Genomic DNA, 16,103 nt, shown 5'->3' with positions numbered 1-16,103 from the left:
ATCCATCCATCCATCCATCCATCCATCCATCCATCCATCCATCCATCCATCCATCCATCCATCTGCTTGTTCTGGAGTCGGCTCATGTGGACAGCAGCTTAAGCAGGAGGTCCAAACATCTCTTTTCCCAGCCACCTCTTCCAGCTCTTCTGGGAGGACTCCAGGGCGCTGTCAGAACAGCTGAGAGACTTAGTATCTCCAGCACTTCCTGTATCTTCTCCGGGGCCTCCTCCCAGTCGGACATGCACGTAAAAACCTCCCTCGAGAAGCATCCTGTTGTCCTAATTGAACTCGCCATTTCTCTAAGTAAGAGTCCGGCCACTCTGAAGAAAACTCATCTCAGCCATCTTTATCCACAACCTCGTCCTTTCGGTCACTACCCAGAGGAACTCCTATTCACTTGAATCTCTTGCACCAAAAACTTCAAGCTTCACTTACATTTTCTGTTCAGTTTCAGTCCAGAAAACTACGAACGTTCTCCGTTTGATCCATCAGCGACAGGAACACTGGGATACTGATTGTTGGCGTCTCTCTCCAGCTGATGCAGTTTTCTTTAGTTTTCTTACTCATCTGCATTAATGTCTCATCTTCGGGTTAATTTTTAAAATATGTTGAATTTAGAGCTACACGCTTCCTCCCCTGCAGGATGAAAGCCCTTCAGCCTGCCTCTTGGCACACGCAGCTAATAATAATAAAACTTTCAAGGCACGTCTCCCTTCATATTTATCCCATCCTTGAATTACGCACTTATTAATTTTTCCGCTTAGCTGATCTCTGTAATGACGTGTTGTACTTGAGTGTTTTGGTGATCAGGAAGCCAGATGAGCGTTTTAAAGCCATGATGACTGCGTAGAACTACATTTCAAAGTTGTTGCAAACACAATACGTCTGACCTTGAGCCAAAATGGCAACGCGCTCCCCTGCACTGCGCTCTCTCACACGAACAGTTAAGTTCACCCAAGTGTGAGTTTGTGGCCAACCTCATAACGATTATTGTCTGTCGATGTGATGTCATTCAGGATCAGTGGCGTGCATTCGCTGCGGTAAAATGACAAACAAGGTGACAGTCAGTGCGTCGGGACAAAAGCAGGTGCTGTACACGTGCACGGCTCCCTGCTGCACTATCCTCTCTCGTTCTTTCCTTTAGGGTCACCTCAGAGGTGCTGAGTCAGCAGAGATGTCTTTACAGGGTGTAAACTAACCTGCAGTTCACCAGGTTGCTCTGACCCCGGCACAAAGAGCTGAATCAACACATGGAGACTTCGCAGCCTCCCGGCTAAACACTACAGGCTCTTCAAAATAAACCGTAAAAGCCTGCGCCAGGAGGAAAGAACAGGATTCTCTTCGTAGTGCAGAATGGAAGGAGCGGAGGAAGAGGAGCTACAAAACTGTAATTAAGGAGTTGAGAGAGAGAAGTGCGGCTGATGAGGAGAGAGGGAGCAGAATGTGAGGGGAAGCCTTTGAGAGGAAGGAGTTATTCAGTCGATGCCTTTTATTCAGCGTTCCTGAGGCATCACAACGGCTCTGACGGCTTAGTCTCATCATTAACAGCTTTAGATTTAATTAGCAGTCAATAAGCCTCTGTTTTACCGCAGGAGCTTACGAATATTTAATCACTGTTTGGGTAATGTACCGTGTGTACAGTTGTTCATATGAATACAAGGGAAGAACATCGAAAACGCTTGTCGTATCTCGATTCCTCCACAACGTCTGAGGAAGTGCTTACTGTGGCTTAGACACTAAGGTGACAGTTCAGAGCTTTTAAAGTTGTTTTTTATTTTAACTTACTGTAGATTCAGTGTAACCACTCTGATTAAACTGTCCCCACAGTGAAGCATGGTGGTGGCAGCATCATGCTGTGGGGATATTTTTCATCAGCAGGGACTGGGACATTGGTCAGAGTTGAAGGAAAGATGGAAGGCACAAATATAAATGAATTATTGAGGGAAGTCTGGGTCTTCAAGACATCTGAAGCTGGACTGGACCTTTCTGAGAAGACTAGAACCCTGAATGGAAAACGATTAAAGGCTCTTACTCATGTGAAACATCTGTTGTGGACTGACGGTGAAGTTGATAAAAGTTACATGAATCTATGAAATTTTGGGGTCTGCGTAGTTTTAGGAAGGCCCAAATGTTTGATATATTAAGTTTTATTGCGATGTTCTTCTGTCCTTTGCTGTGAAACGTTTGTTTATTTGATGGATGAAATGGTTGGGAAATGGTTTTTGACCCACAAGTTTTCAACCTTAGAGCACTTTATCTGACTGTCGGACAAAAGCACTTCAGTTTTTAAAGCCTAATGTTTTAACAGGATATCTGCCTTTGTTCAGGTGGAGTTCGAGCTGTGCTAGATTGAATTATAAATATTAAAATGTCTTTTGGTAGCGCTCACAGAGCACATTTAGTGTGAGTTCCATTTCTTTTTGCTTTTTAAGTTTTTGTTTTGCTAGTTTAGGTGGAAACGTCTGTGTCACATTTGATGAACCCTGGTATGTTCACTGTTCAGTGGTGCACCGTCATGATGCCTTCATGGTTCAAATATTCATTCTGTTCCCCGTCGTTCTTTTAATCTGTTTGTATCTTTGTGGGGTTTTTTGTTGTTTTTCTGTCCAGACTGTGCTTGGAGGCGAGGGACCCCTACTGTGGCTGGGACTTCAAGCAGCGGCGATGCACCACGCTGGAGGAGAGCTCCAACATGAGTCAGTGGAAACAGAACATCTCCATTTGTCCGGTGAGACATCACTGCTGTGTTTACCGTGAGAACGAACCTCCACCCGGCGGGCTCGGCTGGTTCTGGTTGGATCTCAGCAGACAGTGCTTCACTGTTCTGTGCAGGATTTACCTGACCGCTTCTGTCCATAAACAGTGGTGACCTGCAGCTGCTGGAGATCATGAATGCTTTTATTGTCACGCTGTGTCCATGTGTGTACCAGATGTCTAGAATTATAAGACTTTCCCACTTTTTCTTCATGTTTTACTGTAAGTAGAATCTGAAGCTTAATTTGAAGGAAAGTGATCCATTTTTTGGGGGGGGGTTGTTTTTCCTTTACTTTTCGTTCATGGACAGATGGAGCGTCGTAAACTTTAATAATATATTGTCGTCCTTCTAAAACATGAATGTTCTTCACAAAGTCAAATTATTCAACACACAACATCCAGACTGAGGCCTGGGACAAGGGTACTTTGAAGTATTTCTCCAATTTAGCAATTTACAGGATCTCGCACCATCCCTAGGAAATTTGTGTGCAAACTTGCAAACATACTGGATCATGATGTTTTATGAACGATTGGTTGATAGAACGGTTGACGTCAACAGATTTGATCAGAATACATTTTAACACACAAGACGTCTTTGAGCAGCAGGTCTTTGTGGCTGCTGTCTTTTCCAAAGCAGAACAGAGATACGTCAACAAAAGATCAAACTGTCTTCGTCCCGCTCACAGATTGTTCCATATCATCCACATAAACTGTAACCAGACGCTGGACCGGAACACAGACGTTCGACTTTGTCTGGAAGGCTGTGGCATCGTTTAGTTTTTAATCAAATGGGACATTATCCTGGGCTGCATGGTGGCGCAGTTGGTAGAGCTGCTGCCTCACAGCCAGATGGTCGCCGGTTCAAGTACCAGCCTGTGGCGTTTGCATGTTCTCTCCGTGTTGCGTGGGTTTTCTCCAGGTACTCCAGTTTCCTCCCACAGACCAAAAACACGCATGTTAGACTGACTGGTAACTCTAAATTGTCCCTTGGTGAGAGAGAGAGAGAGAGAGAGAGTGAATGGTTGTCTCATTTGTCTCTGTGTCCTGGGATGGACTGGAGATGGACGGACAGACGGACGCATGGATGGGACATTATCTCCACCAAAATAATAAAAATAATAATAAGCCTTTACCTCACATGTTGAAAAAAGTCTGAGTTGGAATGATGTGCAGCTGGACCTTTTGTCTTAATGGTACTGTCCCATGTCCCTTTGGCTCAAAAGTACAAAGGCAGCTCTAATAAATTAAACATTTTTGCTTCAATTTAGGAAGAAAACGGAAGAAACTTTTATTTTTTAATGTGGAACAAATCAAAACAACTTTCAGTAAAATGAATAGGGTGTCTAACACGGTTTGTTGATGAGTAAACACTTTTCTACATTATTCATTCACGCTCTTTCTTATAAGTATTGACTTAATCTTTGTGTGTTTGGTGATCTTAGCTTTTTTTAAATTTCTATTTATTTATTTTCTTTCATATTCATGAAAAGTACAATCTGTTGGAGCACAATACAAACAAAAAATAACTTTCTGCCTCACGGTGCTTAAATGAGATTTTCGTGAAGTACTCACCCAGTGGTCACTGTCTGCCGTCCAGCTGAGGAATCAAACCATCAACGGTGTCTTTGGACCCTGGTCACCATGGCAACCGTGCAACAACGATGATCCCCTGGACGGTGTGACCTCCTGCTTGTGTCGCTCCAGATCTTGTGACAGCCCTGCCCCTCGATGTGGAGGAAGAAGCTGTGAAGGCCACACGATTGAAGTGTCGAACTGCTCCAGGTAGGAAGAACGGTGCAACTCGTCGTCGCATGTATTAAAAAATAAAATAGTGTTTTATATTTCAAATTACATCCGGAGATCAAATAAATAGGAAACACCAGTAATCTGTCATATTCTCTCAGAAAATGGTCTCGGTCAATAAAAAAGATAAAATAATTGTTGCATTTTAGTGAAAATAGTTTGAAAATTAGTTATAATAGTTATATTAGTTATTAAATTACAAAAAAAAAACAAGTAAAAATCCTTCTTGAAAATTTAACAGACACTTTTTAATGAAGACTACAAAAATGAAATCCTCCCTAAGGACGTGAATGAAAGAGTGACGGATGTCCTGCAGAAGGTGTAGACCACAGAGTCCTGGTCTGATGATCTTCTGTGCTGGTCCGTCCTCTTGGCCAGTGGCTGTTAAGTTTCCCCGACGTAGAACTGATAAACAATTAACTAAGCAGCCACTGACCCAACCTGGTTGATCCACTATGAGAAGGTACTATTTGTAAGACTGAGTTTGTTGCAGCTCCTCAGACTGAAGAAGTCCTTTGGATAAAAGACGAAACGTTTCAACAAGAAGAATCCGTCCAGAGGACCCGAGTGAACTTTGTTAGACTTTTCTTCCTGGATTATGGAGCGTGCTTCAGGATATCCCTTTTCTTTACTTTTGTCCTGAATGACTTTGAGGCGTTCACCTAAGGGAGCAGTTCACACTCCGAAGAAACGTTAAACAGATTGTAAAAGAGACGAATCGTTTGAGAAAACTGAGGTGACATCAGGTTTCACGCGGTGACATGTGTGACTGCCCGTGTTGTCGGGGGAACGAGCCAATCAGAAAACGAATACGTAGAGCTTGAGCACCTTCATTTCTGCCGGGCTGCCATGCCAGATTTAATCCTTAGTGTTAAAATTGAATTGTGCTTTTGTAGAAAGTGGCAATTAAATCATGAGGAGAGCTACGCAGGAACAAAGCACTTAAGCAAATTGAATGAACGTTTCCCAGTCAGAATGAGCTCTCTTTGTGTGTTTGTATTTCTTCTTCCAGAAGTTCAGAATTAGAGCAATAATTGGATGGCTGCAGCTAAAAGCCTTCTTTTCCTCTTCCTCCTTATTTAGCATGGGATAACACCCTGCAAAAAAAGAGGGGGACACAGAGAGAGAGAAGAAATGCTTAAGCACTGGTGAATAATTAAGTTCTGAGCAGCTGTGACATTGTGGTCTCCTACTTGTCCATGTGCCTGTTGCCATAGAAACGGAGGCTGGACACCCTGGTCGTCTTGGGGACAGTGCAGCACGACCTGCGGGACGGGCTTTGAGCTGCGCCAGCGTTCGTGCAACAACCCGTCGCCTCGACACGGTGGTCGGGTGTGCGTGGGGCCGAGCAGGGATGAACGGTGAGAACAAAAAAAAAAACTGTAAATAAATTTTTACTGGCATCCAAGATTGTTTCTGATCAGAGTTCATAAAAGTTAACCTGCCTGGCAGATCAAGGTTTCTTCAAATAGACCAGGAGAAAAGAAATGTTCAGATTTATTCAAATATAAACTTTAATCATCTGCATACGTTGTTAGTTGCTGTAAGTGGTGGAGTAAATCTGTAAAGTTACATTACATAACCAGAAACTACACATTGATATAACTCCAGCTGCTATTCCAGGAACTGTAGACACTTTGTTCTTACTTTATTTTAGTATTTTTACTTTACTGTCTGTGGAGACATGCCAAACATAATTTAATTGTACACGAGTATGATGGGAATAAATGTTTTTCTTTTCTGAATTGATGATTTATTAGAGCTACCATATTTTCTGCTTTACACATCGCACCGCCCTATAAGTCGCATCAGTCCAAAATGTCTAATAAAGTGGAAAAATCCATAAATACGTAGCTTCGCCGTATAGGTTGCATCTATTACGTGTCACCGCTGACAACCCGGAAATGTGGGCCGGTGTTGTGCCAAAAATCGAAATGGCGGCCGCGGGAGCCTGCATGGAAGAACTTTAATAAGAATTTGACAAGATTAACACTTAAAAACATTTATTTGTTTGCTCAAAATTATAGCAAAGTGTCTCATTCTAACTTTTCCTTAATAAATGTACTTTGACGGTCAGATCAGCTGCATTTCAAAACCCGATTCGCAGAAGTGGGCACGCGCAGAGGGACGAGTCGCTGTGCATTTCTTCAAAATTTAACAAGATAACCACCTAAAAACAATTGTTTGTTTGCACAACTTTATAGTAAAGGTGTGTCTCAGTTGAACTTTTACTTAATAAATGCACTTTAATGGTCAAATCAGCCTCATTTCACTGGAGCAGTGCAGCAAAATGAAGCTGATTTGATGGTTCCTCCAAGTGAGCTGGACAAGGGTGGCAGGCTATGGCAAGCCAATTGTGTCATTAATAGCCACTTTTAACTATTACTTTATACAACGGCATGCTATACAACTCGAGTGGCTTTTATGTATGTGAATGTTTCTGTAAAGTGCCCTGAGACAAATTTGTTGTGATTTGGCGCTATTTAAATAAATTGAATTGAATTGAGTGCCATCTAGTGGCTGAAAATGGTAGTGTTCATTATTTTCAGTCAGAATGAATGAAAACGGTCATATCTCAGCCAAAAATTGGTTTAAAATATGGGGAAAATCCATAGACATCGCTTTGGCCTATAAGTCACAGGGCATGTAAATTATGCAAAAAAACGCGACTTATAGGGCGAAAAATATGGTACTTGTATTATGAGACATCTTGAACAATATAACAAAAATGTTATTGTGTTGATTTTGTTCTTCACCATTTTTTTTTTTTTTGCAAAGGAACTTAAACCTTTTACCTTATCGAATGTAAAATGTTACAAAAAAAACTGAAAGTGAAAACTCTAGTAATGAGAAAAGTTTGTCTTGGATTCGGAATCCAGCGTTGCACGTTTTTATTTTTATTTCTTATCTCCGTTCCTGTCTATCCACAACACTTTCTTAGGTTTTATGATTTAAATCAGTTATAATCCTAATCTCAAGTGTGTAGTTCCCGTTAAATTGCATTTTGGAAATATTCTGTTGGATGAAACTTTCCTGCTTGGGCCGTCTCACCAGGTTCTGCAATGAAGGCATGTCTTGTCCTCAGCCGATCTTCTGGACCCCCTGGGGCTCCTGGACGAAGTGCAGCACAGAGTGTGGAGGGGGGGTCCACTCCAGGGTCCGCAGCTGTGAAAATGGAAACACATGCCCAGGATGTGCACTGGTAGGACACACACACAGACAAAAATATAAATAAATGAATTATTAAATATGTTGTTCAGTAACACAATTGGGGGAGTGGTGGTGCAAAGATTAGAGAAGGTGGGCCTGTGATCGGAAGGTTGCCGGTTCGACTCCCCGGACCGATAACACCAACAAAAAAAAGTGTGTGAGAAACCTGCCTCCACCCCCATTTGCCCCATTCTAGGCCCTTAAGCAAGGCCCTTAACCTCCACCATCTGCTCCCCTGGGCGCCCTAGATGTCAGCTCTCTGTTCCACACAGAGGGCTGTGGTAGCTCGATGGTCTGGTTGAGCCAGGAAGGACATCCAGCGTAAAAATAATCGCCAAGTCTTTGTCTGAGATAGTTCGCTGTGGTGACCCCTGAAGAAGGGAGTGGCCGATAGAAGAAGTTCGGTACAGTAGTCCCTCGCTACTTCGCCGTTCATTTATTGCAGATTCGCTCTATCTCAGTTTTTCAAAATAAGACTGGACATGACACACAATTGGCTGATTGTTGGATGAGCTGCACGATCGGCGTGGCATTTTTCATTTAAAATAAACTATCTCACATTATTTAGCACCTGCTGCACATATGTGCAGCCCTTACTGCAGGATAAACTTACTGCTGCCTCTGATCAGCTGTTCTCCGAGAGCGGAGAAGTGGGCGTGGCCAAGAGCTTGCAGGAGGCAGAGAGCAGAGGAGGGAGCTGAAATCATGACGTTCTGTGTTCTTTTAAAGCATTTAAAGTTTAGGAACATTGTTTAGAATATTGCAAGAGTTCGGGGAGGGTTTAAAACGCCTTTACATATATATATATAATAAAAATAAACTACTACTTACTACTTGTACTACTATTCCTACTTTGCAGTTTTTCACATATCGCAGATCTTCAGGGAACAGATCCCCCACGATAAACGAGGGACTCCTGTTCATAAATTTGAGATTATACATAACTTAGCCTTAGGTTTGTCAAAAAATAGTGTTATTATTATTAAACTTTCTTCTTTTATCAATAAACTGAACAAAACTCCATTCAAAATAATTTTACTTGAAGTGCAACAAATAACCCGGAGCATGTTTCTCCACCTCTCCTGTGCCCTTTGATGGTTTCTGAAAACCACCACTGAAGTTTAATCGTCAACAAAAAGTATTTATTTTAATTCCAATACATTTTCTTGCGTCACATGATGCATTAGCTGATTTTCCAGAAAGTTCACCCCAAGATCAGAATTTTAAACTCAAAAAAATCTGAAAAATTATTAACATAAAACCTCCATCTTGGAAATGAGCAAACCTCAGTGAGCATGGTGTTAAAGTTCATGTTTTATTGTGTAAAAACTTACACAATAAAGGTCTGCTGGACCACATCTGGTGAAAACTGAACAAATCATGTCACGACAAACTCCTCGTCTAGCACGGCCGGAGAAGGTTGTTTTGTGGCCACCGAACTTTAAAACTTTGCAGTCATTGAGTGACTGTCTCTGTATTTCAAAGTATTTTGGAGTCAAACATGAGGCCATCTCTCCCACAGCTGAAATCGAATCGAACAACCAAACATTGACCCTGAGCAAACATCTCCGCACTTAGTATCTAACTCTAGGGTAGAACTTCCAACAGTATGAAGAAACGATCAGACTGGTCTGCTTTGAAACGATGACTGAAACTCGGCACCCTTCTCTTTCAGGAGTATAAGGCCTGTAACCTGGAGGCGTGTCCAGAGGTGAAGAGAAACACGCCTTGGACTCCCTGGATGCCGGTGAATGTAACGCAAGGAGGGGCTCGCCAGGAGCAGAGGATGCGCTACATGTGCCGGGCCCACCTGTCCGACCCCCACGAGCTGCAGATCGGACGGAGGAAGGTGGAGTCTCGTTTCTGTCCGAACGATGGGACGGTGGTCTGCGAGACAGACGGTGAGTTGTTGGATAAAAACTTCCTCTGTTCATCTTATTTACTCAAAGCAGCCACACTCGATGGCAGAAGATTTGTAACTGGTTTTACTTGCAAGGACAGATTTTTACAACAGGTTACACAGATGTACAGAAGTATACATGCATTGAGCCACGAGCAGTGGGTGAGGCTGGTCTTTATAAGCTTATCAGCTCCCAGCTCAGACAGACTGGTGTCCTTGGACTTCCAGTTGCACCTGCAGTTTCAAATCAAGCTCTTCATCCCATCTCTGCTCACTCAAACTCATGGTTCATGGGCAACATTCTCAGCCATAGTAGTTAAAAACATCCATAAAACCTTGTCCAGTATCCCCTAACAGAGGGATACATGTAACCAGATCAAGGTTCTGAACGTGGGACAAAAATTGACCCCTAGAGTTCTAGGCAGATACAGAACCAACAATGCATGACCGCTCATCTCTTACCGGCTCAGCGATGGTGATGATTCACTCCGTTTCACTGAAATCAGAATTAAAAAAACGTAACTTTACTCCCAAGACGTACATTTGACTGTTGAACATTTAATTGGCGTTTTATTACAAAGCAAAATTAAACTCATCGTGTGGATGTTGTGAATAAATAAATAAATTTTTTGATAAGACGCCTCAGTGTAAATATTGATATTTTCTTTGTGTGTGTGTCTGCGATTAGTAGTGCACTGCATAATATCACAATTCACTGACATGTCCATGCGTCTTTTCATTAAGTAAACAAAAACATCTTTGTCGTGAATTTATGATATTTCTTTTAGGTTTTCTGGGGCTCGCAGATTTATTTTTTAACATTTGCAGTAAACTCAGGGCTTTATTGTGATAAAGGACAGCGCGTTTGCCTTCCGTGAGCTTTGTGCTATTAGTTCGGGGTAGATTTATAGCGTTTTTCAGAAGTCATTCTCGTGGTTCATCACTGTGTTTGCTGCTGCAATTTTCAGTCACTGAGATGCAAAACAAACAAAAAGTGGATTTTGTTATTAGTGAAGACTTTTTTATTGACGTCAAGGTAGGTCAAACTGGTAATAGACCTTGGGGAGGACTCAAACAGCTGTCATTCAGGGAGCAGGGCTTATTTTTACATTAAAAGCACTGATTTAGAGGAAGCAATAACCTAATAAAAATCTCTCTAAAAAAAAAAAAAAAAAGAGCATGCATGGTACATTTCACAAGGTCAGAGCGTTTGATTTAGATCCTGATATAAATAACATAAAGACAGATGATCTAGTCAAAACATGACATCCACTCATGTTGTTTCTCCTCAGTGGAATATTAAACTAAAACCACTAAATGCCCTGGAAGTTCCTGAACGTCCCACGAGGTGACTTTGATCTCACAAATTACCATAAAAATCTGCACTTATTTGAGGAGCAATGACCAGATGGTACGTAACTGTTTATGGTTGTTTTAATCAGGGCGGCACGGTGGCGCAGTTAGCAGAGCTGTTGCCTCTCAGCAAGAAGGTCGCTGGTTCAAATCCCAGCCAGAGACCATTCTGGGTGGAGTTTGCATGTTCTCTCCATGCTGCTTGTGTACTCCAGTTCACACAGTGATGGCTGTACTGGACACCAGTGACCCCCGTGACCCAAAAAGGAAGAAGCGGGTAAAGATGATGGATGGATTGATTGATTGATTGATTGATTGATTGATGGATGGATGGATGGATGTATGGATGTATGTATGGATGTATGGATGGATGGATGGATGGATGTATGGACGGATGGATGGATGTTTTAATCAACATATCAGACCATCATGTTAACATTCACAGGATATTTTGGAAGTACTCACCCCTTCTCACTTTTTGTCCCCCGTAGCAGAAAAGGGGAATTGGAAATACCCTCCGTCTGTCCGCTCGACGCTCGTCCGTGCATGTTGTGATCATAATAACTTGAATAACAAGTGAAGTACCGACTTCCATGAATCATGTTGGTTTAAAATCTATGTTAATGTCAGGAGAAACACATTTTTGTCTTGGAGTTCTGACAGAAGCTTCACTTTGAGACTTTGACATGTTTTTGCTTCAGCCCTTTTCGGCTACTCTTTTGTTCATCTGAGTACTTTGTGTATTCCCTAGAACTTCCCACACGTTTGAATATTGCAGCTTGCATAATTTGGAAAAATGTTGATGTTTACTTTTACTGTATTTAAATTGACTGTATTTAAATTGACCTAATGCAGATTTTCTGTCTTTGCCCTCCACCTTTGTCATTGTGCCTCAGGCTCAGTTGTCAGCTGACTTTATCTTTACTTTTTGCAGACGTACTTTGAGGTTATGCTACTAAATAAAATATTTTGAAGGCTGAAAGACACGGGTGACAATTATAAATGTCTAGTTTACCCAGCTTTAAAAGATATTCCACTCCTGCGGTGATCCATACAGGCAGGTACAGCCCTGCACTGACCACACACAGACTCTGTGATATTGTCACGGTGAAAGGCAGCATGTAAACATTTTCCCAGCAGAACCGTGACATGTTGAAAAGACCCCTCAGTTGGACCTGTTGGCCTGACAGGGTCACAGTCCAGTACTTCACGTGCACACTCAAAAACAGTGAGCTACACACAACTACAGTTCACTTCTCTCCACTGGTGACTTTTGCTCACACCCTGCTCCAAAATCGATTACCTGTCTCCCCCTGTCAACCTCCTCTGGGGCTGCATCGACTCTAGCAAACTGATGAAACACCGACAGCAGAGAATTATGGGATGCAAAAGATACAGAGCGTCTGAGAGGAAACAGAATAATGTGCCTGCTGGCAAAGTCGTGTACACTTTCCCATTCTTCAAAATATCTCAACTCAGAAAATGACAGGAAATCTTTCTGTTTTTATTTCTAACCTGGAACCTTCTTGTTTGTGTCTGTAGGTCTGGTTGAGGAGCTCCTAAAGGCACCGGTGGTGAGGACGGCCGGAGCTAGCTGGTCTTCATGGGAGACCTGGTCGAGCTGCTCTCAGAGCTGTGCCAAAGGCTACCGAACACGCAGACGATCCTGTTCTGGACCGGAGGGGAAGAGTGCACCGGTGGCATGTCGGGGCTCTCCCGTGGAGTATCAGGACTGTAACGTGCAGGCATGTACCGGTGAGTGAAAACACACCTCTCTATGGCAAACCATTTGAGCATTTATTCAGAATCCTTGGTCCTTTTACTCCTCTTGTTTGTTTCTCCTTTGTACTGGATGGTTTAGTTGCAGTAGTTCAAGATGTTGGTGAATTGGTTGAAAAGCACAAACTAGTAAAAGTATTTCAAAAATTAGTGGCACTTTTATCAGCCCATCAAAAGGCAAATTAATCACAGTGTAGTCTCGGTCTGTTCATACGATCATAAACTTTCTTCTGTCCCACCCATGACTTCTGATATGCTCAAGAAAATTTTTGCAAATCTTCATACACATATGTGTATAGTTCTTAATTTGTAAACCCAATGATGCCATAGCACAAATAGTGGGGGAGGGGGTCCTTCCACAGAAAACTTTGAACAAAGTAGATGCAATTTCCTGCATTCTTGTGTATTTTAACGATTTGTTAAGCATCTAGTTTTACCTACATAAGTAAACACTTGGTTCAATAACTATTTTAGAGAGCATCAAGAAGTAGCCTGACCAACAGCTCTCCTTGTGTGAATAGAGCACGCTCCACTTCTCTCAAGCATCCTAAGCCTGTGGGCTCCTGCCCAGGTACAACAGTCTGGTTAGCTCGGCTCTCACCCACACCTGCTCCAGTATCTCCATTGCCACTGCCTTCACGTGCTTCAATTCTCTGTTTTTTAGTTGAACAATGAGAAGACTTTTTTTTAATGAAAGTAAACTGGACTCTCTTTTAGACATTTTGATTGCTCTTATTTTGACAAATTGGTGCCGTTGTTTTAATACGTGATATATGTGACGTGATTACCCATCAAACATTTATCTCGTATTTTTAATAAATAATCAACATTTTATTATTGACCCACTTAAACTGTACAACTTTACATTTGCAATTTAGTTGTGCTGTTTAATTATATTTTTGTGTGTTTAATTAAATTGCCCATGACTGAACTTTTAGAGGTGGAGATTTTCTTATGGGTAGACGATGAAATGCCAATTTGAAGGAGCAGCTCTGATGTGATGTTAGGAAGCTAAGTGGCTGTTATGTTTAAAATTAGTGTTTATGTAATTATTTTGAGATTACATGTCCAATATAGGTTTTTGTTCGTTCAAGCCTGTCAAATTTGTTCATAACTTTATTATTAGGAAGCCTGAGAGTTCCCAGATCTTATTCTGGCAGGATCTGCCTCAAATTAAGCCATGCATATGTATCATCATTAGACCGAGTGTCAGACAGTATGGACAGGAGCTGATGAGTGGGGTGGAGACACCCTGGCAAAATGACAACTAGGAGCGGGGGGGAGCTCAGGAGCAAAATGGACTGAGGAACTGAACTGAACACAAACGAATAGTCAAAGGAAAATCACATAACACAAAAATCATGGTAACAGAAGAGGAGTATTCCTAACAATAAAGAAAAATTCTACCAAAAAATAACCAGAAGATCCAGATCCTGACTATTTGACCATCACTGTCTAAATAAATAGTTTCTCATTTCATTTATCACGTACTAACTCATCACTTATTTAATTGTATTTGTTTGTAATTTAGAAGCTTTTTAAAAAAAACAACTTTATTTTACCAGGAAGAAATCCATTGAGATCATCAATCTCTTTTACAAGGATGTCCTGGAAAAGCTGAGCTGCACGTGTCTTTACTGGTGTCACCGCAGGGGGTTAAAATCTCTGCTCTGCTTTCATTTGAAAGAGAATACAAGCAAAGAACGTGCAGATATAAAGTCATTTCTTTGCTCGGTGCTAACTTTAGCCGTGCGTTTAGGGTTCGTGAAGAAAAGACGAGCCAGAGGAGATGGATAAAGAGACAGAAGAGAGGTCAGTGACTGTAGTTGAACACTGCTGAGTGGATCATTAGCTTCATTAGCTAATGGTTACCAGCAACTGCCGCGGTGCAGGAGTTCTTCTACAAATTAAGTTATCTGTTTGAACCTCTCATTAAACCATTTTCAGCTGACTAGAACTCTGCTGATCACAGCCTGGCCTACAAACAGTGGTCTCAGAAAGAAGCCTGAGCATCTCTTAGGGGATTGATTTAATTGAATTAATTAATTATGATTGGTTTCTGTGGTGCTGATCAGATTTCACTGGTGTATTTATATGTCTGACATTGATATCCAAATAAAATCCATGGTAGTTAAACCAATAGCCGATGAGTGAAATCCAAGAATGCCCAGATTGGGTGGCACTGGTTAACTCTCGGTGGGAAGTGGACAATTAGAAAGCTTTGAATCTGGATGGTCACATTTCCAGCGGGTCTCATTATGTGTGTTCCCAGAAGACACGCACGTAAAAAGGACGAGGCCAGTGACCAAAGAGAGAACGGGAGTGAAAGAGTAATTGATGATGGAATTAGAGGATGGGATTGCTAAAAAAAAAAAGATTAGTATGGAGTGATTTGTGAATGTGCAATGAAAGCAGGTGTCTATGTGGCCTATCTTGTTTCCATCTGTAAGTCAAAGTTCACTAAAGTTCCATTTTGTGCTTTATTTTAGAAAGTTTGACCTAAAATAGTTCAAAGGTTTAGTTTTGTATTCGTGGATTCCAGTTCCCAACGAGATGTGACGTGAACTGGTCTACACATTGTAAAGCTAACGAGTCAAAAAGTGGAAAAAAAAAGTGTTCTTGACTCAACTACAAAGCTGGTTTGGGTAAAATTATTGTCTGACTCACTATCTGACTGACTGACTCACTGTCTCTCTGACTGACTGACTCACTGTCTGTCTGACTGACTGACTCGCTGTCTCTCTGACTGACTGACTGACTCACTGTCTGTCTGACTGACGCACTGTCTCTCTGACTGACTGACTCACTGTCTGTCTGACTGACTGACTCACTGTCTGACTGACTGACTCACTGTCTGACTGACTCACTGTCTGACTGACTCACTGTCTGTCTGACTGTCTGACTGACTAACTGACTCACTGTCTGACTGACTCACTGTCTCACTGTCTGACTGACTCACTGTCTGTCTGACTAACTGACTCACTGTCTGACTGACTGACTCACTGTCTCTCTGACTGACTGACTGACTGACTGACTGACTCACTGTCTCTCTGACTGACTGACTGACTCACTGTCTGTCTGACTGACTGACTCACTGTCTGTCTGACTGACTGACTGACTCACTGTCTGTCTGACTGACTAACTGACTCACTGTCTGACTGGCTCACTGTCTGACTGACTCACTGTCTGTCTGACTGACTGACTCACTGTCTGTCTGACTAACTGACTCACTGTCTGTCTGACTGACTCACTGTCTCACTGTCTGACTGACTCACTGTCTGTCTGACTAACTGACTCACTG

General features: G+C 42.0%; 1 protein-coding gene across 1 annotated transcript in view; it reads left to right on the top strand.

Moving 5' to 3' along the window:
- The window catches only part of sema5ba (sema domain, seven thrombospondin repeats (type 1 and type 1-like), transmembrane domain (TM) and short cytoplasmic domain, (semaphorin) 5Ba), a 141,924-nt gene that overhangs the window by 108,356 nt on the left and 17,465 nt on the right, over positions 1-16,103 (top strand). The window contains exons 11-16 of the mRNA XM_037686244.1: positions 2,614-2,731; positions 4,355-4,539; positions 5,778-5,921; positions 7,615-7,762; positions 9,446-9,671; positions 12,566-12,778. Coding sequence (XP_037542172.1) covers positions 2,614-2,731; positions 4,355-4,539; positions 5,778-5,921; positions 7,615-7,762; positions 9,446-9,671; positions 12,566-12,778 — 1,034 coding nt within the window. The remainder of the gene's footprint in view (positions 1-2,613; positions 2,732-4,354; positions 4,540-5,777; positions 5,922-7,614; positions 7,763-9,445; positions 9,672-12,565; positions 12,779-16,103) is intronic.

Source organism: Nematolebias whitei, chromosome 13 (assembly GCF_014905685.2).
Source record: "Nematolebias whitei isolate Nwh7 chromosome 13, NemWhi1, whole genome shotgun sequence".
In the NCBI taxonomy this organism is placed as follows: Eukaryota; Metazoa; Chordata; class Actinopteri; order Cyprinodontiformes; family Rivulidae; genus Nematolebias; species Nematolebias whitei.
The sequence above is the reverse complement of the archived record's forward strand: the minus strand, read 5'-3'. Positions and strand labels throughout refer to the sequence as shown.